Source organism: Pelobates fuscus, chromosome 7 (assembly GCF_036172605.1).
Source record: "Pelobates fuscus isolate aPelFus1 chromosome 7, aPelFus1.pri, whole genome shotgun sequence".
In the NCBI taxonomy this organism is placed as follows: domain Eukaryota; kingdom Metazoa; phylum Chordata; class Amphibia; order Anura; family Pelobatidae; genus Pelobates; species Pelobates fuscus.
In genome coordinates this window covers 117,561,449-117,582,421 of record NC_086323.1, presented here as the reverse complement: position 1 = coordinate 117,582,421, position 20,973 = coordinate 117,561,449, and the positions used below count along the sequence as shown (strand labels likewise).

The 20,973-nt window shown below is 40.7% G+C and overlaps 1 protein-coding gene across 1 annotated transcript in view; it reads right to left on the bottom strand.

Annotated features, from left to right (window-relative positions):
* Window positions 1-20,973, bottom strand: part of SFMBT1 (Scm like with four mbt domains 1) — a 97,259-nt gene that overhangs the window by 39,727 nt on the left and 36,559 nt on the right. The window contains exons 2-7 of the mRNA XM_063426490.1: window positions 18,739-18,869; window positions 18,458-18,552; window positions 12,477-12,717; window positions 5,512-5,600; window positions 4,974-5,214; window positions 1,171-1,265 (exon numbers count right to left, since the gene is read on the bottom strand). Of these exons, the coding sequence (XP_063282560.1) occupies window positions 1,171-1,265; window positions 4,974-5,214; window positions 5,512-5,600; window positions 12,477-12,717; window positions 18,458-18,552; window positions 18,739-18,835 (858 nt within the window). The 5' untranslated portion in view covers window positions 18,836-18,869. The remainder of the gene's footprint in view (window positions 1-1,170; window positions 1,266-4,973; window positions 5,215-5,511; window positions 5,601-12,476; window positions 12,718-18,457; window positions 18,553-18,738; window positions 18,870-20,973) is intronic.

The following is a 20,973-nucleotide window of genomic DNA, read 5'->3' as shown; positions in this document are numbered from 1 at the left end:
GAGAGCCTAGAAATCAGGGAAGTGAGGCATATGGGGGGGCAGAGAGAGCCTAGAAATCAGGGAAGTGAGGCATATGGGGGGCAGAGAGAGCCTAGAAATCAGGGAAGTGAGGCATATGGGGGTCAGAGAGAGCCTAGAAATCAGGGAAGTGAGGCATATGGGGGGCAGAGAGAGCCTAGAAATTAGGGAAGTGAGGCATATGGGGGGCAGAGAGAGCCTAGAAATTAGGGAAGTGAGGGATGGGGGAGGTAAAGTAAGAGAAGGAGCAGAAGGGGGAGTAGAATAAGCAGAAAGTAGCAGAAAGGTAAAGGAGCAGAAGGAGCCAAGGAGGAGAGAAGACAGTGTCAGAAGAAAAAGAAGACTTTGTCAAATGAAGGAGAAGAAAAGGAGATTGGAGCAGGAAGGACAAGTGAAGTGAACCCTCCACTTTATTCTGGACACCACACCATAAGGCTTTGGTACCTGGGCCTGGCAGGGAAACTTTGGACCTTCTCATCTCCCCAGGTAAAAAAAAAAAATATCAGTGTTAATGTGTTAACTTTTATTTACCGAGTGTCAGGAAGCACAGAGGGCCGCTGGGGAGGGGTGTCACTGATTGGCTAGAGCGGTCAGCTGGCACTGTAAGCCAATCAGTAGCTCCCCATTCATAAAAAGTAAAACTTTTTTTTTTGAACCGGGAACTAGCGATTGGCTTAGAGCATCAACTGACCACTCTAGCCAATCTGTAGCACCCATGCCTGACCTCAATCTGCACTTCCTGACACTCTGTTTCAGAAGCCGAATACCACTGAGCGACCTGGAAATCTGGAGCTGGAGGAAGCCTTTGAGGTTAAACTATTTGAGAGTGGGGGCTTCAGGGGCTTCCTGGCATCATAGCATTTTCATTTAGATTAAGTTGTTATGGTGACCACAATGTTTCTTTAATTTGCTTAAAGGAACACTATAGTGTCAGGAATACAAACATGTATTCTTGACACCATAGTTGTGAAAATGCTATTCACCCTGGCTTTATGTGATAATGACTATGCTCCTCCCCTTCAAGACACTGTCAAAAAGGGACCAAGCATGGATGTCATTACAATTATGCCCCCCCCCCCCCCCCCCCCCCCCCCGGAAAAATTCCTGTGGACGCCCATGCATACAAGGTATGAAAAGTAGAATAATGCTAACCTGGAAAAAGTCAGCAGGTACACAGTCTTCAGTGGTCTTCCCACACCGGGCCAGAATCACTCTCCATTCCTCTTCAGTCTTTAGGTGGGATATTGCTGCAAACAGAGGACACTCTGTTACATTTTCTTTGGAGACTCTTTGAACGCTGTCACATATTGATAGACTACAACTCCCAAAATAACTTGATTGGCACGTTTATAAAAATTACTTATTTAATAAACAATAAATGCTCTCACGAAAAGGAGTCAGAGGAGGCAACGCGTGAGAACCAGAAATTACTCCATTCTTACAGCAGAAGCGCCTCTTTAGCTGTAAAATAGAGCAACTTCCTGCAGTTTCAGAGTTTAATTCCATGAAACGACACTGGACATCCTGACGCTTTCCATGAGGAAGACCAGCACAGAGGCAGCTCTCTAATTAGGTGATTTAAGCGGCCGCCTAAGGCTTAGCGCTGGATGGGGCCTCGCGGCCACCTAAATCGCCATAAGGCAGACTGACATGTCGGGTACTCGGTCCATGACCATTATGCCGCCAGGTGCGAGGCCCCTCTAAGTGATCTGCCATGGGAGGAGAGCGCCTACAGTCTGCCGCTCCGCTGGGTGTGAGCTGCAGACTTAGAAGTGTCTAGCAAACTCCAGTCAATCAGAGCATTGCCGTGGGTTACCACGGCAACGCTCGGAATTCTGGAGATCGCGGGACTCCTATCACATGGTCTGTAACTCACACCCGGCAGAGCTGCAGACCGGATAGGAAGCCCACCGGACAACCAGGGAGCCAGGACACAGGAGCACCAGAGAACAAAAAGGTATTTGGTGGCAGTGGGAGGGAAGGTGTACAATCACCCCCTTACTTAGCCCCCTGTCACCCGTCACTCAGCCCCCTGTCACCCCTTACACTGTCATCCCCTCCACACGCACACACACTGTCACCCCCCTCGACACACCCTGTCACCAATCTCCCACGCGGTCACCCCCTTAACCCTGCCACACTCACTTTAACCCCTCCTGATCCTGTCACACTCACAACCTCCAACCAAACTGAAGTCACCTCCCCCCGCTCTGCCACACTTGAATTAACCCCCCCCTACTGTTACACTCACCCTTTCTCTTGCTGTCACACTCCCCACTCCTCTTCCTGTCACTGTCCCTCCTCCAACCATGCCAAACTCACCCCCAACCCTGCCGCACTCACCTTGTAACATTAACACCTCTAATCCTGTCACACCCCCATCACTCTGTCACACTCTGTCAATTAACCCCCTTAATCTTGTCACATTCACCTTCCCTTGCCCTATCTCACTCACTCCAATAATGCCATATACACATCAACCTTGTGATACCTCCCCAACCATGCCACATTCATCCTGTCACATTAACAATTTAATCCTGTCATGCTTACCTTCCCTCACCCTGTAACACCCTCTCCTCAAACCATGTCACATTTGCCCTCCCTCATTCTCACTCACTCTCTCACCTTGTCACCCTAATCCTGCCACAGGTTACCCCTTTACTCACCCTGTTACAGTCACCTCTGAAGACAACCATCATACACACAGTTATAAAAAACATAGCTTCACCATAAACAAAGTGCACAAAGGGCACAGGCAGCACCCCATATACATAAAACACCGCACGCAGCTACCACACACACACACAGTCCCAGACACAAACATACACATGCTCACAGAAACATACATTTCACATACAAGGATACTCACTGCCAGACACATTCTCAGGCACATACACAGGTAGACAATGCCAGACACACTCAGAAATACACAGAGCAAGATAAATACACATTGTGACTGTATGTCTGTATTAGTCAATATTTGTGTCTCTGTGCATCTGTGTTGTGTGTGTGGGGGAATGAGCATGTTTCATTATGTATATGTATTTGTGTATTAGTGTTTATATGTGTGCATGTATTAGTGTGTGTGTCTATGTCTGCAACGTGAGGGTGGTATGGTATGGGCAATGCAAAGGTAAAGTTGCAAGCAACATATATATTATATGCATACATATACAATACATGGGGAAACACATATATGATAATATACATGTAAAGGATTATAGAATATGTGGGGGAAATTATTTTTTAAAAGTCCAACCAAAATGTAAATTTTTGTTTCCAATAACCCCTTCACACTGGCACTTATGTATACACGACTGCCAGTCTATACAACCATACCCAGCAATCGTGTATAAATGATTGGCATCATTGCACATTAAATTTGTTTATTGCATATTATGCCATAACTACAGTATGATAGCTCACAACGCAGCAGCATAGGGAGCCGCGACAATGCAAGCCTCTGAAGATGAATACAGAGACTACCGCTCTTTATCCAACGCTGCAAGCCTGTCATTCAATATACCTAAAGCTCCTTATAAACACGCAAGGCAAACCCTATTTTGTTCTCATAATGGTGTTGGTGGGGGGCCTCATTTTTGAGTTTCGCCTAAGACCTTGCAAAGTCTAGAGCCGCCCCTGGTCCAGCATCTTGAAAAATCCATAGGAAAATACGGATTCAGTACTTTCCTACGGGGAAGGCCCAATGCGCATTAGGTTTCTGGAACACTGTGGCACCGGCAGAGGAGGAGCCCGATCCAGCACTGAGAGACCTCTCCGCTGGAAACAGGTAAGTGAAAGAAAGGATTTTCATCTCTTTCCTGACGAGGAAAGAGACGGGGAAGAGGGGGTTGCAGAAGGACATAATTGTGTTAGGAAACAGTTTTGAGAATCATGACATCACAATCAAATTAGCATTTCAGCCTCACCTAGTTGTGATCACAAAGGCACCTAAAGAACTACAAATAAAATGGATTTAGCTCGGAGTAGATTTTTTTATAGTAGATATTTTAAAGTCATTGTTTGATGCTAAGAAAGATGGAGTGAAAAATGCATTCTTGCTTTTCAACCACTCATTGCTGTAAATCTACATTATCCCACCTAACACAAATCAGGAGGCCCTTAAGGTCACAAAGGACTGATACCCGCCTGGAGGATCAACTGAAACTGCGGACCTCCATGCTGCAACAAAAAATATTCAAATGCTTTTCAACAAAAAGCAGGCACAACAAAATTAAAATCACAATTTTTTTTGAAATTATTAAGCACTTATTTAAATACAACTAAATGAATGCGGCCTTCCAACATGAAAAGGTTTCCCACCCATGTTTTACATTTACCTCCAAAGAAAAAAAATTGCATAAATAAATGCATGCATGTTTTCATTGTCGGCATACCTACTAATAGTGTTTTTTAATTACATTTTATTATTATTATTATTATTATAAACCGTTTTGGTTTTTTTTTCTGTTTTTTTTAATTCAGATTTTTTTTTTTTTTACTTTTCCAGATAAATCCGTCACAGTTTTTCTGAATGTTCCGTTATAGCTTTAGGAAACGTGACAGAGATCAATCTAAAAAAAGGTACCGGTAATAAAGGAACAGAGGTATATATAACAGCGGTTCCCAAAATTTCAAGTTAAACAAAAGTTGCTTGCAGTTACTTGCCACTGGAAGCCAGTAGATTCAATACATATCATCCTCTACAGGTCTGAATTTTCCCTCTCCAATGGCTAGTGGGTGAGTGGATTTTTTAAGCCTTGTTCCTCCCATTTAAGACACCTGCAGTTTCTTGTATCTGGTTTTAAATCAGAAATGAGTGTTCGGGTGATATCACCCAATTGAAGATAGTTTATGAAGATACTTTAAAAAACCTTTTTACTGGCCGTTTGATAAAAGATGGTATTCATTGTTTTGGAAAATATATATTAAAAAACACCACAAAAAACACTTACCACTAGGCGGTTGCATCTCATACCCATGCTGCTCTGCCCAGCCTATGTGATGAAGGGAAGGATGAAGATAGAAAAGATTCAGACACGGGGAGTCCGGTGCTCCTTCAAATTGGAGCTGGAGTCGTCCCCCAATGTTCTCCTGCACGTTGACAGGCCAAGCACCCAGTGAATCCTGGGAATGCTGAAACTCCAGCCTGGACCCTGGGGCGAACAAGTCTAGGGGATCTTTCCCTCTGTGTGGCTTTAAGAGAAACATAAATGTAGAGCTTGGAGGTTACCATTTAATATTGTACATTTCATATCACCCTGAAAGAACACATGAATATATTACCAATACAGTAAGTAGACCTTCACGTTAATTAGGAATATTTATGGAAAATGCAAACTATGCATCGCTTAATTTTTCACTGCATTCCACCATAGAATGACACTGAGCTCAGAGCTAAAAGCCAGTAATCACATAAGGAACACGGTTTAAAATAGCTTTGTAACAGGCTGCTTACCAAACACAAAAGGAACTAAAAATAGGCATACTTACTCCCTCTAGCAAGTGAGCTGGGGCACTGCAGGCTCCTGTCAAAGTTTTAGCAAGGAACTCTTCCCAATTGTTCAGTTTCTCTTTCACACCTGGGAGAGTTAAAGAGGGGAAACATAGCTTTAGAGAGTAGTTACAGTAAAAGACAATACTGGGTTTACCAAAACAGTAAACCTTGAATCAATCCCTCACGAGACAAATGGGCACAACACTCCAATGGGGACGTGTATGCTTCTAGAGCGCTAAATAAAAATAAAATTATATATATATTTATATATATAAAAAGGATGAAGATGGAAAGCACTCCAAGGACTTCGTTTAAAATGTAACTTTTATTCGATTTCCAAAAATAAAAAGGTCAACGTTTCAGCTTGATATTCTCAAGCTTTCCTGAGGAAAGCTTGAGAATATCAAGCTGAAACGTTGACCTTTTTATTTTTGGAAATCGAATAAAAGTTACATTTTAAACGAAGTCCTTGGAGTGCTTTTCATCTTCATCCTTTTTATATTTCTATGTTTGGATTAAGCACCGGGCATTATATTACTTTATTTTGGGTGGAGTGCAAGATTTGTTGGTATATATATATATTTTTTTTTTTCTTCTTATGTAAAGGGACTCAATGGAAATAAAGTTTTAAAAGCATGCCCCAGGACAGAATTCACTCACCTTCTTGTTAATAATTCTAGATAATATATCATAGCTTACAATTTGAAGTCTTATGTTACTCATCAGGGCAAAATTTTCACTTGCCAATGACTTGTGGCAAGTGGCAATATTGAGTGAGCCCTGATAGAAATAATCCACTACAAACTAAAAATTAGAGAAGTTATTTATAGATAAACACACAACAGTTTCATTCATGAAAAGACAAGAAAAACACTACTACCCCGTGTGGTCTGTAGCATTCTTCAAACAGCTTCATTCATTGTTTCCCCCCATAAATTAATCTATTTGCAAGCATACATGTACAAAGCTGCTGCACAGGCTCTGTAACTGAAGGGGCAAGATTACATATGCAGTGATTTTGCAGTTAATGGCAACGGTACTATAATGAAACTAGTAACCCAATTTAAATCCCATGTATGAATCTAAGCCAAATGGAATAATTCCATAACTATATCTCAAATGCAATTACACTAGTTTTTTTTTTTTTTTTTTAAATTCTTTATTTTTCTTGTGCATGTTTATACAGTTAACATTTGCCTTGCGATGCCACGATAGCATTAGCAGGCCACTTAGGTACAATGAAGTTGACATGGCATACGATTTGACAGCACATTTTTTTTTGGTAATATCAGAGTTGTAACAGTTGCGTCAGAATAAGAGATGCGATTTTAATCTAAAGAGTAAAAAAATTTCAAGCTTGGTCTTGCGTTAGATTAATTATTACTGGTAATACAGGCTGCTTAGAGATAATAGACATGTTATATTATATTAACAAGCTTAGACCATCATTTTTGTTATTAGATGGCATGACGTTTAAACATAACAATTGGAAGTAAAGTATTATCTGTTTCCAGCTTAGCTAAGTAGGTTTTCGCTGTAAACCATTAAACATAGGTTAAACGATCTGAAAGGGATTACATGCTCGCTATTAACATAGAGCTAGACATTAGTATGGTCTAAGTAAGTTGGAGTACAGGCTATGCAAGATAACATCAGTTACAGCTTTCTACATATTGATGAGGTTTAACCACCAGGGGACAACGAAGAGCCGGGCTTGTCAAGTTGGGTACATCTGGAAGCTTAATCATGTTAAGTGCTTTCTGTGGGGGACTGCATAGATAAAATCCACTGTTTTAAACTATATGTGGTATTAAGAATGGTGCGCTAAGATAAAGATTACACAGTGGTCTGTTGTAGCTTTAAGTGTATGGGGTTGGCAGTCGCTTGGTCATTCCTGCAGCTGTGTTTGGTCGGCTGGCTTCCTGGTTGTGATCAAGTTCCTTGTGTTTCACGCTGTGAAATGCTTGGGTACCTGCCGGCCAGGAGTGTGTTCGCTGGTACCAGCTTTGGGTTGGGAGTAGCGCTTGTGCCCCGTGTCCATAGCTCCGCTAAATTGCGGCAGGGTCAGATTCCGATCATAGTCCCCACAGACCTGCCGGTGCCAGTGGTGGGTGTTGTTTCGGCTGCTGTGGAAATTAGTATGTACCTTTCGAGGTTATCCGATGGTCTCTGTTGCCAGTTGGCCGCTTTCAGTACGCTGTGTATTTATCAGCGCCGTTGCTCCGATGTTGTGGCTTGTAGTAGGCGCGGCGGCCATCTTGGTTGCTGCCATGCGGTCTCTGGTTAGACTTTTCCCCCTGTTCAGGTGTCATGGGTGATGGTGGTCTTTACTTCCCCGGTGGGGTCCGGGATAACCGCCCCGGCCCACAGGGGGGGAGAACGGGGCCCTCTGCAGGCAAGCGAGAGGTCCCGCCGGACCAAGTGCAGGGGATCGGCCGCTTCCCCCGCCAGGGCCTCACGGCAGGCCGCAATCCCGCCCGCCTCTCAGTCGGCGTCGCCTCAGGACGAGAGAGTCACCGGCCGCCCCGAGGGTTATTGCTCAGGTCCCCTTGCCTTGCTGCAGGTTTCTCAGGTTGAGATGGGGTGTTTTGGGGGCGATTTGCAGGGATTCCCCGGGGAGCCGAGGTGCCCCGCGTCCATCCGGCTCGGCGGTCAGGCCCCGCCCCCCGCAATTACACTAGTTTTGAACAAAAAATATAACGTATGATCATTTTTTCCCCCTAAAAACAGTTTATTGAAGAACAAAAAAAAAAGGTTTCCTTAATACATTTTCCTGGCACTATAGAATCCTGCAGTGCCCCCTCCCTCATACCCTCACTCCTGCAGCGCTGAAGGTTAAAATCCCTTCAGTCACTTATTTGAATCCAGCGCCGATGTCCCTCGAGAGGGAGACCTAATGTGTGTCAATGGCCATGCTCGCATTCAGCTCCCAATACAGCTCAATGAGAAGTATTTGCAGGGCAGGTGCTCTAAGCAATTGTTTGTCTCTTGAGTTTAAGTCTACTGAGCTAAACAACCAGAAAGTAACAGGACCAGCTGTCTGACAGCCAAGGGGGTGTACTAAGGTTAATTTATAAAAGTGCCAATTTCTAATGAAACATGCACTTTTTTGTAAAACGGAAATATATAAATATATAAATATATATTTATTTTTGAAACAGAGGACACAATCTTCACATATAAAGGTAGCGGAAGTGTTTTAGGGGTCTGGAGTGTCCCTTTAAAGTTATGATAAAGCATTTCCCATGTATTGCATGTAATAACATATCACAAACGTCCAAAGAAAATGGTTTTAGAACGGAAAATTAAAAATGAAGCTTTTATTTATACATTTTCTATGTGTTCCAAAGAGAAACATTTCAACCCTCAACCTGAGGTCTACATAACAAAATAGATTTAAAGCTAAACATATTCATGGGACAAACAAAATATCCAAAACAACAATGCATCAAATAGGTCTATTACAATTTAGGGAAACCTTTTGACCATCCCACAAAATGTACATAGCGGCTACTATTATATGTATGGCAATGATCTATTATTATAGCCACAGCAGCCACTTTCACTTGTATACTTCTAAAAAGCCCACATTTTTTTGAACATCTCAACCTCCTACATGCATGTGAACACACACAGGTAATAATGCATTTTTTTTAGGAGGGAGGCAAATTTTTGGTAGGGGGCAAAGTGCATTTGGCCTGTGTAGCCAAAAATCCTTGCACCGGCCCTGTGTGTATGGCTCTTATGCCTTTTCTTTAAGTAGTACTGTCAAATAAAAAAAAAAATAATAGTATAACTAGAACCGCTTAAATCATTACACTCTTTGGAAATTGCAAAAATATATTTGCGAGATCTCTGAAAGTGACTCATTGAAGTTGTCATGATGACTGAGCAGAACCATTAAAAACCACTTGATCCAACTGAGAAACCAGAAGTTCTGAATGAGTGATGTCAGATGGCGTTTTCCCACTTAATAAGCATAGTTTATTGATGTTCACGACCCTGGGAAGAATTCTGTGCAGAGTATATCAATGAACAAAACAGAAGTGTACCATTAGAATTAGTCATTCCGTAGTTGAATAAAAATGCAATCAGTGTGACTTTTCACATCAGAAGCATGATTCAACACCAGCCAAAAAAAATAAATAAAAGAGCGTTTTCCTTTTTTATCTGCCAGTATTGTGCCCAAGATTTTGGGCAATAAAAATTGCTTCCACCTACGGGCAGCGCTCCATGTAAATATGCCTAGAGGAACAAAACAGGTTTAACCACTGACAAAACAAAAAACAATGCCATATAAAACCCTAACAAACTACTGTGTTCCCAATACAATTTCTCTCTCCTACCCCAGTGTACCTGTGTGTGTGTGTGTGTATATATATATATATATATATATATATATATATATATATATATATATATATATTTACACACATATATAAAAATAATTCTAGCAAGCAAATCAGGTTTTAAAATTTTCTATTACACTGTGTAATAATGTTTTGCACAACACAGGCTAATCATACCTGTACTGGGCTTCCTGAGGTTAATGGGAGTCATACTCCCAGGCAACAGTATTCATTTGTCTGTGTCATCATGCAATTGATCCCCTTACTTATCTACCAATCAAGATAGACTATAGAAAGTCAATCAATCTCACTTACAAGAGAACCTCCCAGGACTAGAAGGAACATAATTGCTCCGTCTGAACATCCATTTTTGAATTGGGGGTTAATTTTTTTTTTATTTCTTTTTTTGTGGATTTTAGTTTAATATTAAGGACCCCGATTTGTCCTGATAACACATGCATTGTTTTGTTTGTTTGTTTGTTGCCTGCAAGTGGACAGTGAATTAATGTTTCATCGTGCATTACCATGGTTTATAGGAGGAATTAAAGGGGAACTGTCAGGATTCCCCAGATTGTTATTATATTTTATAACTTTCCCTCCATTCAACAAATGCGTTTTGTGAAGTGTAAAAAAAAAATGAATGGAGAAATTGGCACCTTTTTATCCTGCAGCTGAGCGACTCCATCTTAGCTCTCTGCCCATCACTGTTGTAAGCTCTGTCCTTTGTACCTAGCAGTCAGCATAAGGAAAGCATACAGCAAAGATGACAAATGAAACAATGTCTCGATTTCTCATCTTCATTTGCAAAGTTTTCCCAAGGGATCAATTTGAATTAACTGGATTATCATGTTATTTGCTAAATTTTGAATCTAAAAAAAAAAAAAGTTAATACAGGTAGGTGATTTTCAATGTACAGGGAAGCAATAGTTCCCCTGGGACCGAGATTGCAGATTTGATCTACATAGATCAAGCTACGTTTTCAGTGCAGTTTCCAAATCTGGAGAGTCTCTGTTCTGTACATTCCACCAGCAAGCAATGCTGACAATGTTCTCTGTCCTTGTATTTATCAGCAATAATTATCAAACAGCTTTAAATACCTGGGCTACGGCTCTGCCAAACAAGAACAGATTTCCTATACAAATAAATATATAAATAGAACAGAGACTACATCTTTAATTCTAAGCAATGTGGTAGAAATACAAAAGACAATGGCATCGTTTTATGCAATTTGACAACTAGTTATGAACACCACTCTACTCCTGTTCAAGACAGCGATAAAAGGACAATAAAATAACCGTTTTGAAATAATGTTATCTTTGTTTTTTTAAGTCTCATTAAAATATATAGTGAACACATTGTGTATTTGAGATTGAAAAAGTAGAAAAAATAAATTTAGAGCAATGTATGCATGGTCAAAGGATAAGAGGTTGGGTATCTTGAAGAAGAAAAAAAAACTCATACCTGGTCAACATAAAACCAAAAAATAAATACTGTAGTGTGAATAATACCTCCATAGTGATAGTGTGCCAGTTATACCCTTTAAAAGTATTTTGACTGACAAATGCTCAAGTAGGCACCAGGATTTTTTCTTAGAAAGATCTGTGTGGGGTTTCTATGTCAATGCAAGTGTCCCTCTTTAAACCCTTAAGGACCAAACGTCTGGAATAAAAGGGAATCAGGACATGTCACGCACGTCATGTGTCCTTAAGGGGTTAAGAGGAACAGCCCCTATATTGGGCCCAAATCCCGCTCTCCTAATATCTCTTTTCTAGGAGATGCCTGTGTGTAAATGGCTATATAAATGTTTAGAAAAGAGTCTGTGTTCAAGGAATAATCCAGGCACCATAACCACTACAGCCCACTTAAGAACAGTTTGATAACTTATCTGGGGTTCACCTTGCCCCTGTCACTGTTTTCTTTGCCCCTGAAAGCTCCTGCAATGAGCTAACTTCAGAAGTACATCAGGGAGCCTATCATTGGCTGAGAGCGATCAGCTCCCACTATCAGCCAATGAAGAAAGTTTAACTCCAGAGAAGGTGACAGCAAGTCCGAGCTGGCCTCAGGTAAGTTGTCAAACTGTTTGGTAGGGTGAGAGTACACTCCAGGTACTATAACCACTACAACGGGCTTCAGTAAGATACCTTTAATAAGATACATGGATTTCGTTTTAAATAATACATTTACATTTTTGCATAAATGTTATCAGTATGTAATCAAGTGTCCCGATTTATCCCTAGATAGCCCCATCCCTGGTCACCCCTCCAGGCTCACCCCTAAAAGATCCCTCTTTGGCCATTTTGAATATTGGTAAGTGGACAAACATTACTTGGCTCTAATGAGGTAACCGTGTAACTTAGAAAGACTTTTCTGATAAATGTAATAGAATTATAGGATCATGAATAATATTGCAATACATCATATGGAGATTATGTTTGCTGTCTGATAATATAGTTGAAAAACATTACCTTGTTTTTCGGTGTTGGAACATTTATAGATTGGTTTTGCTGTGGTTTGTCACTTTAAAGCCATTTTGAGTTTGATACCATTTTATTTTAAACAACAGATGACAAAAACGAATGATCAGCAATCAGGAAATGTGTGCCATTTCTTACCGTTTGGAGGGCTCAAGGTCTTTTTGTTCTGCTGGGCCCAGCCAATGGGGTGGAGATCAGAGGTTACAATGTCACACCAGAAGTCTGCAGAGCGGTCTTCCCCGCAGCCAGCATAGCGAAGAAGGAGCAATTTGCCACAGGTGGTTATAATACTGGCAACCCAATAAATCTGAGGATCGGTTCTGTGAGGTACCTCCAACATCATCCCTGGAGCCAAACCATTCTGAAGAGAGGTATCAACCTAACCATAAATATGAAGGGACACAAACTTAGCAAAGATTGAACTTGACAACATGCACACACAAAAAAAATTTAAATATTCAACAAAACTTCAAAAATAAAATGTATGGATAGGTACAGGGTACTGATCTCTAAAAAAAACCCAATTTATTCGCCCACTGAAACCTTTTTAGATCATATGCCCTTCCTATGAAGCCTTGGACTATCATGGAATCATGGAAAGATAATTTTGCATCAGAAAACAAACCAGGACTTGCACTCAATGCAAATGAGGTAGAAGAGGAGAAAAATGTATTTAGAGACACATGCACTTAAAGAGTTTATATAAAACAGATGCAGGGAATTTCTCAGAAACTTAATCCCTGAACCCCAAGGCAATTTAGACAAGTTTGCTTCAAAAAAAAGGCTGGAGTCTTTCACGGTTAGTTATCAAACAAACGTTTACCTTATATGTCCCCTCTTCTGTCCAGTAAATTCCCTCAAATTAATAATTTTAAAAAGCACATGGAAAGGTGACCACCACCAAATGTCCCAACACATTTTTACAAAACATTCTTCGTCAGGGAACATACTAGTGTTCCAAGGTAATGTTAAGAATGATAGCAAATGTAAATGGCAAAATTACATTCAGAGATCCTTCCTTAGGTAAGCGACCAGTACCAATGCTTACACAGCACAATTCTTTATGAAACAATATTTTATTCAGGTCAAACTTTTAAGTGCTATGCTACTAGATAGGCCTAAAGTTACTAGTCACCAAAACGAGGAATTCTACTCGGCAGGGGTGAATTGTCAATCGCCAATGGCTAGTGGGTAAGTGGTACATTTGCAAATAAATACATACAGGTCCACCTTTGTGTTTATTTCTAAATGTGTTAAAAGTGGTCTCTAGGGGGCGGGGCCTAACCGCAGGGCCGAGAGGACGATTGCCTCAACAGCTCCTGCAGCAATCAACAAATAAAACAAATTTTAATAGCTCAAAAGGCGCTCAATTGAGACAAAAAGGCCACCAAACAAGAGGTCGACACTGAGAGGAACAAAATGCAACCACTCAAGCAACACTACGCATATTATCAACTCAACAAGAGACAGAGGCCTATACACATGGCAGGCACAGGAGGGACGGCTGCTTTCACTCCACCACAACAATCTGAATTTATGCACATGGGCCACCGTCCCACCCTCCCCTACCTCTCTGGACCAGTGGGTTTTATCCCGGTCTGCCTTCACACAGAAAATTATCACATCCGGATGTTCCAGGGCGCAGTCACGACCAACGGGAATCACGAGGTCGAGCCAAGATGGCTGACGGCACCGCGGCCCACACGAAACAACAGACAACCAGCGACTGGGCAGTGGCCTTCCGGGCAAAATTCAACGCCGTATGCAGGTGATTCTGGGAGCGGATAGAGAAGAAGAGTCAGCCTCCTGCTCTGACACTGGTCAAAACAGTATCTCGGAACCGGGCACCCTCTCACACCCAGCTGAGTCACCCGGATGATCCCTCAACACCGCGGAAACAGAGGAAACCCAGGAGTGAGGCACAATGGAGCTCGAATTCACCTTCAGGTCCCCTACAAGCATTCCCTAAACAGGACGACACAGGCAGGCAACGTCGAGGGGAGCCCCATGCAGCACCGCAGAAAGTATCGAGGAGCAGCGACCGCCCGAAGCCGACGTGCCGGGCCCCTGCAGGGGCTGAGGATGTACGCTTGAGCCTACCTCACCAGAATGCTGTAACTCAGCGGGAACATCCATGACTGGACTGCGCAAGATGCAGGCGGCGCTTTAAGGGGCCCTCAAATCCGAAAAACTGCAGCCGGTTACGCAAGCCCCGACACGGGACTCAACACCTGACGCAAATTACACAAGCTCAGGCCTGGGAATAGGTTGAGAAGAATAGCAGACCTCGGAAAGCGGCAACGGCCTTCCCGTAAAATACATCAGCTGTCCAAAATAAAAGCCACCAAGTTAAATCTGTTAAATTGACTCACTTCCCTCTAACTCAAGCTGGGACTAACTAGGGCCTAGCCCCTCACCTGCCACCTTTGTCTTACATGCACAACCGCAGACATTTTTCCCATTATGTCTACCGCTCCTATTTTGCAACTTAAAGCTTGCCATACCCCATGCATCCAGAGGAGACCCACAAGACGTGGTAATGGACTTCTCCAGGGTCAATTGCCCATGTTCTTGCTTGCCTACACGTCTAACTAATTTTGCATCAATGCTTGAGAAAGGCCGGCCATATAACTAATGATTTTATATATCAGAATTGCCGGCTACCCATGTTTAGCAAAATTCCCAAGCCTGATCTTTAACACTAAGAGCAGTATATGGCGAAGGCGCTGCTTACAATTAAACCCACTCTGTCTAGACTGTGCTCTGACTATACCCTAACATGTGTTTATGCCGGTTTAGATACTTTAAAATGTGCAGTTACTCGTTAATCATACATGTTTTACCTTTAGACCCTGCTTTTGAACCATAAGCATGTTTCTCAACCCTCAACTACCAATAAGCTGAGCTTTATTTTATTGCTTTACCATTACCTAAAATAGTGCATAATCTCCATAGTACTACCTTGTTGCATCCTATAAAAAAGAGGCAGATAATTATATTTATTATGCAAGAAGCAACTGTATACCTGACTTGTATTAACTCACACTAACCACTTTCTTCATTCTGTAGAATACTCGAGCCTCAAAAAAAGAAAGAAAGAAAAAAAAAAAAAAAAACACAAGTGGTCTCTATTCTGATGTTAAGCAACAATAACATATTATATTACCTTTAACTTGTTTATTATATAAGGGCGTATATCTGTCTAAGCCTTATGCATCATTTTCACACTTTTATACACAAAACACCTAATCTTGTTTTTTTTTGTTTGTTTTTTTGGTCACCTAAACATGTTTTGATATATATGATACAACCATGCACCTCAGACCCACAACATAATGATTTTTAATCCCTGACCTATTATTGTAATATATGATTAATAAATATTATCAATCCCATAGTCCATGAGATAATGAGGAATAAGCAGAAGGATGTCTTTGCTGCTCCCACACGTCATATAATGAGCTCCTCACTTCCTCATACATGAGAGGGGACAAAACTAAAGCTGTCTTGTACCTAGGTTAGTGAAGGTCATGGGGACAACCACATTTTTACATATCTCACTTCTCACTTTCAATATTGTATGTCTGCTGCAGGAAGAGCAGTCATTGTTTGAAAGTGCTTCTTATTTGTGCAAAGAACATATTAATTTTATTGTACTTTGCACATATAATAAGTACTTTAAAACAATTACATAAAAAGCTTTTTGCACGTTGAGTTGAGTTTTGGGTTTAAGGCCAGAGTAGCCGAACAGAGAGCATGACTGACTGATCTTTTCCAGTTCAGCTATTTTCACCTTAAATTTGAATTTAGCTTTTAATTCTCGCTACAAGTAAATAACCTTGTTAGTATCACTTTAAATTGAATGATAATTTCACTTGTTATTTATACACAAGCACTTTGTAATAAGTATTTAAATTAAATCTGTTACTAGTGTTTTAACACTTTTTATAAAAGTCAGATGAAAGTTAATGTAGAAAAAATGTAAAGTTGTGAACTTGGGGGGTAAAGAATGCAACTAAGAAGAAACTTACACTCTAAACGGCTGTGGATTAGGAATAACAACACACGAGAAGCATTTGGGAATTGTTATAGACGGCCAACTAGGCAACAATATGCAATGTCAATCGGCAGTTGCTAAGACCAGTAGCATATTGTCATGTATAAATAGGGGCATAAATTCCAGGGATGAAAATATAATTCTTTATAAATCACTGGTAAGACCACACCTTAAATGTGCTGTTGCAAAAGTAGATGTGCTTCAGACTGGGTTTTTTTGCCTTATTTTGGATCAACACCAAAAACATATGTGAGAAAGGATGAACTTGGTGGACGCTTGGCTCTTTTCAGCAATGTAACTATGTAAAATATAAAAAAGGAGGGAAGTCCAAAATATTTTTTTTAAAACTGACTAAGTATAATTAATAGGAGGGCTGAAATAGGGAAGGGAAGGAGTGAGTGAGGAAGGGAACGGAGATGTAAGGTGTGTTTCCTGCAAGGGTAGAAGCTGATAACACAGTGTTCTGCACTGACGACAGACACAATTTTTTGCAGAGAACTGACAATAGGCAGCGCACCCCAAAACAGAGTTCCATGTTACCCAATTCACACGTGGCAGGGATGCAGAAGCACATTACTATGAGTATTATTGCAGTGGAGCTCTGTTTTTCACTCAAATACACCAACAATATGGCACACTTAGAAAAGAGGGACATTGTCCAAAATAATAACAACTGTCCCTCCTTAATAAGGACACTAGAGAGGCATGGGCCAAGGTGGACCCTGTAAGTACACCAATCACTAAAAGCAGTAATATGCAGAGAATAACCAAATTTTTACTAACCAAAGTAGAACCAAATTCGTAAATAAGAGTTTTATTTTCTAGTGATGTGATCTTAGCACTATGTCTCCAAACATGGTGTCCATGAGTGACCTACTGCAAAGATTCTCACAGCTCTCTTGTATTTATGAGATACTTTGAGAGTCCATTTGGAATGGTGAAGACATACACAGAGCAGGCACATCCTTTTTTAAATGCCATATTTGGGCACTTAATAGTAAAGACGTGAGTAGACAGGGGAGGACAGGAGTACATATGGAGCACAGAACATACATGTGTGCCACAAGTTAAACAAATAGAAACAAGAAGGAGACTTGAGACCATAAAATAGACAGCGAGGAGCACAAGTGGAACATCTGTATATGGATGACAAAAGAGAAAAAGGAAGATAAGAGAAATAACAGTATTAAAAAAAAGACCACAAAAGGTACATGAGTGTCACAAGACTACAATGGGATTAATAGACGTTCAGTTGGTAAAGCAGGAGAGGAAGGGAAATACGTTGTCCCAGATAGAGAGCTGCAGTTACTTCTGGTTTAATGAAAAAACGAGATTATTATTTGTGGTAATGTTCACTTGCTGTGCAGTTTATAATTGTCCAAGCTTCAGTATTTTATGAAAGGTTAGAAAACATGGATAAATAAAACACTCTAAATGAGCTTCAGTAAGAAACAATTCTACAGTATTTTGGCATTCCCTCTATACAATTCCTGGGGACTTGATAAAGAACATGGTCCATGCCAACGTCAAACAAGCTGGAAAAAACAGGCTGGATGCCAAAATCAAAGCGGTAGTAGCGGTGAAGTCTTTACAGGCATCTTAGTGCAAAACCATACAAAGCTATGGAATGGAGGAAAAATGAATATTAAACTTTGATTTTATGTTCAATTACCATGATTTGTGTGATAACGGTTTTGTCCATAAGTAAAAAAAATAAAAAAATTAGCAACTAACAAGTCTGGAGACAATGCTGTTTTTGTATTAAATAAATAAAAAAATAAATATATATATATATATTTTCCCAAACAGTTCTTAATCTATTTATTTTCCTCTATCATCGCTGTGTAATAAGTATCTGTGGGTGAATAAGAATTAAAAAAACAAAAAAACTCAGAAATGGAAAATAAGAATTCCCATGTTTTCTTAATTAAAATGAAAAAAAGCAACACAAAAAGGTAGGGAAGGCAGGAAATTCAGAGAGCATGAATCAGAGGACGTGGATGTGCTGTACACTGAACAGAAATTCCCTGTACATGTTTTCTTTTTGATGAATAAGACTCACATGTTTGAAGAAACTATGTGGAGCAGCAATGCTTCCAGTCTCCTCTAGGTACTCCTCCCAATTAAACTCTACCTCCTCCAGGCTGGAGTCTGCATCTGTGACGGACAGAGACACAATAACAGCAGCAAGTGAAAAGCTTTAAAATGCAATGGATAGTGCTCCTTAGGACTGGATACATTGAACAGTAGTAGCATATAGTTTTCCAGACAATAAATCCAATGCATGCTGTATTTTGACTAGATAATCCCAGTCCTTTGTTGTATAATCCCATCTATACACACCTGCATTGTGTTGCTCCTGAACGCTCATCTCAGCAGTCTGTTTCGGAGGAGGAGGATTGGTGATTATAATGGAACTTGCAACATTTAACACCGACATCCGCCAAGCGAAGAGGATTCTCACTCATTTAGAACTAAAATGCAAAATAAACTTAAATTATTGGATGTCTTACTAAAAAAATAAATAAAATAAAAAATTATAATAGGATTTGATTTTCACCCTCGTACAATCAAACATTTTAACTGATTTACATTTTTTTAATCCATTAAAAAAACAATTAATAATAAATATTAAAAGTTTAACACTTTTAATGCTATCATGCAATACATTGTTTCAACAACTGCCAACCTTGACAGTCTTAAGCAACCAAATAGTTAACGATTAACAAACGAGTTGGGTAAGAGTCCCTCTTCTATTGTAAAAGGAAATTACCATATCTAAAGCGATTTATTGGTAGGATGCAAGCAAAGTTTAACTTCTATGCTGCCAAAAATAATCAGCAAAGCACTAATGCACTGCATCGAGGGTTTACTTCCTGTGACTAGCACTGCATAGCTTTGTAGATTTCATTTTCTATACTGTTTAAACAGCCCTTAGGCTAAAGACAGTAAGAGCATCATGGGACATGTAGTCCAAAGACCTGCAATGCTTGTGTCAATCATCACAGGCGTTAAAGTAAAAACAAAGTAACTAGGATACATTGTAGCAAACAGAGTGGCTAATGTCTAAAAATCACTCTGGAAAAAACAAAACTAAAACATAAAAACAAATTATCAAAATAAGTTCCCTCTTCCACAAATCCTGGATAGTATGTGTACGTAGGGCTGCTGATTTGATAAATCGTCATGTATCTAAATGTGCATTTACTACGGTGTATGGAACGGGTAGATATTTTTTTTTTCTATCACACTTTCACTTTCACTTAAAACACTGTTGAAAGATTATAAATATTCACAGACATATATACAATTTATAGAATTGCAACTAAGCCTCCCTCTGTTGTGCTAGGTGGCCAACATAAATTCTAGCATTATTAAGTGCCCTGGAGACAGGTTGTGACTTATCTGAATATTTTGTATCATTAACACTTTACAACTGGGTTTCATCAAAACAGCATTCTATGAATGAATAACAATAATTGTATGTTGGTCCTAGAATGTTTGCCGTTTAATGAATAAGCCCCTCATCTAAGTTTTGTAAAACTAATATCGATATGTTTCATATGCAATAGCTTAAGAGTGGTCACTCTGCATAACACTTAATTGGCACTCTATGCATCCTGGCCTTTCTGTTCCTGCACATAATGACTCACAAAGGTCACAGGTAGAAACTTTGCTAAACACAGGTACATGTATGCAGTGTGTTTACAGCATGGATCGTCAACCTGGTCCCTACCGCGTTTCAGTATTCCAGGTGGGCGGTAGGGATTTCAGCGGCTAAATCCTCCGTTTGAGAGAGTGGGTGGCTGGGCCGGACACAGCAAGCTGGGGCTGGGCTGACAGCCCTAATGATTATTCTGATTAATCCTCCCCTCGGACTGTGCCAGCCTGTCTGTCCGAGGGGAGGGAGGAGCTGGAAGCTGGTGTGGTCTCCCTGCACACTCTAAAATAGTGTCTCCCTGCTCTAAAATAGTCTCCCTGCACACTCTAAAATAATTTTGGCCGCATGCCTCGCCCCCAAACTGAAGCCCCGCCTCCCACCCACAAGCTCCGCCCCCACACACGTTTCTGGGAAGCTGCCCACCGGACCAAGAGGACACTGAAAGGTATTTACCTTTTTACAGCCCCTGCTACCCACCATTCACATGCCCCCTACCCACTATAGAGCCCCCCTACCCATTATACTGCCCCCTTACCCACTATAGAGCCCCTGCTACCCACTATACTGCCCCCCTATCCACCTCACAGCCCTCCTACCCACTATACTGCCCCCCTACCCACCTCACAGCCCCCTACCCACTATAGAGCCCCCCTACCCACTATACAGAACCCCTACCCAACTTACAGAACACCTACCCACCTCACAAAAATTGAACCAGATAATATTTAGTCTCGCAGCCTCAACCGCAAGGACCTCATTAATCACTAGTAAAGGTCATTTCAATTTACTTTATTGTTTTCTCATTAAACTGTCTAAAGTTAAAAACATTATAAACATGGATAAAGTAGAAATAAAAAGATAAATGTACGTACATTTATTTTATTTTTAAGCACACCCTCCTTTCTAAAAAAATATTC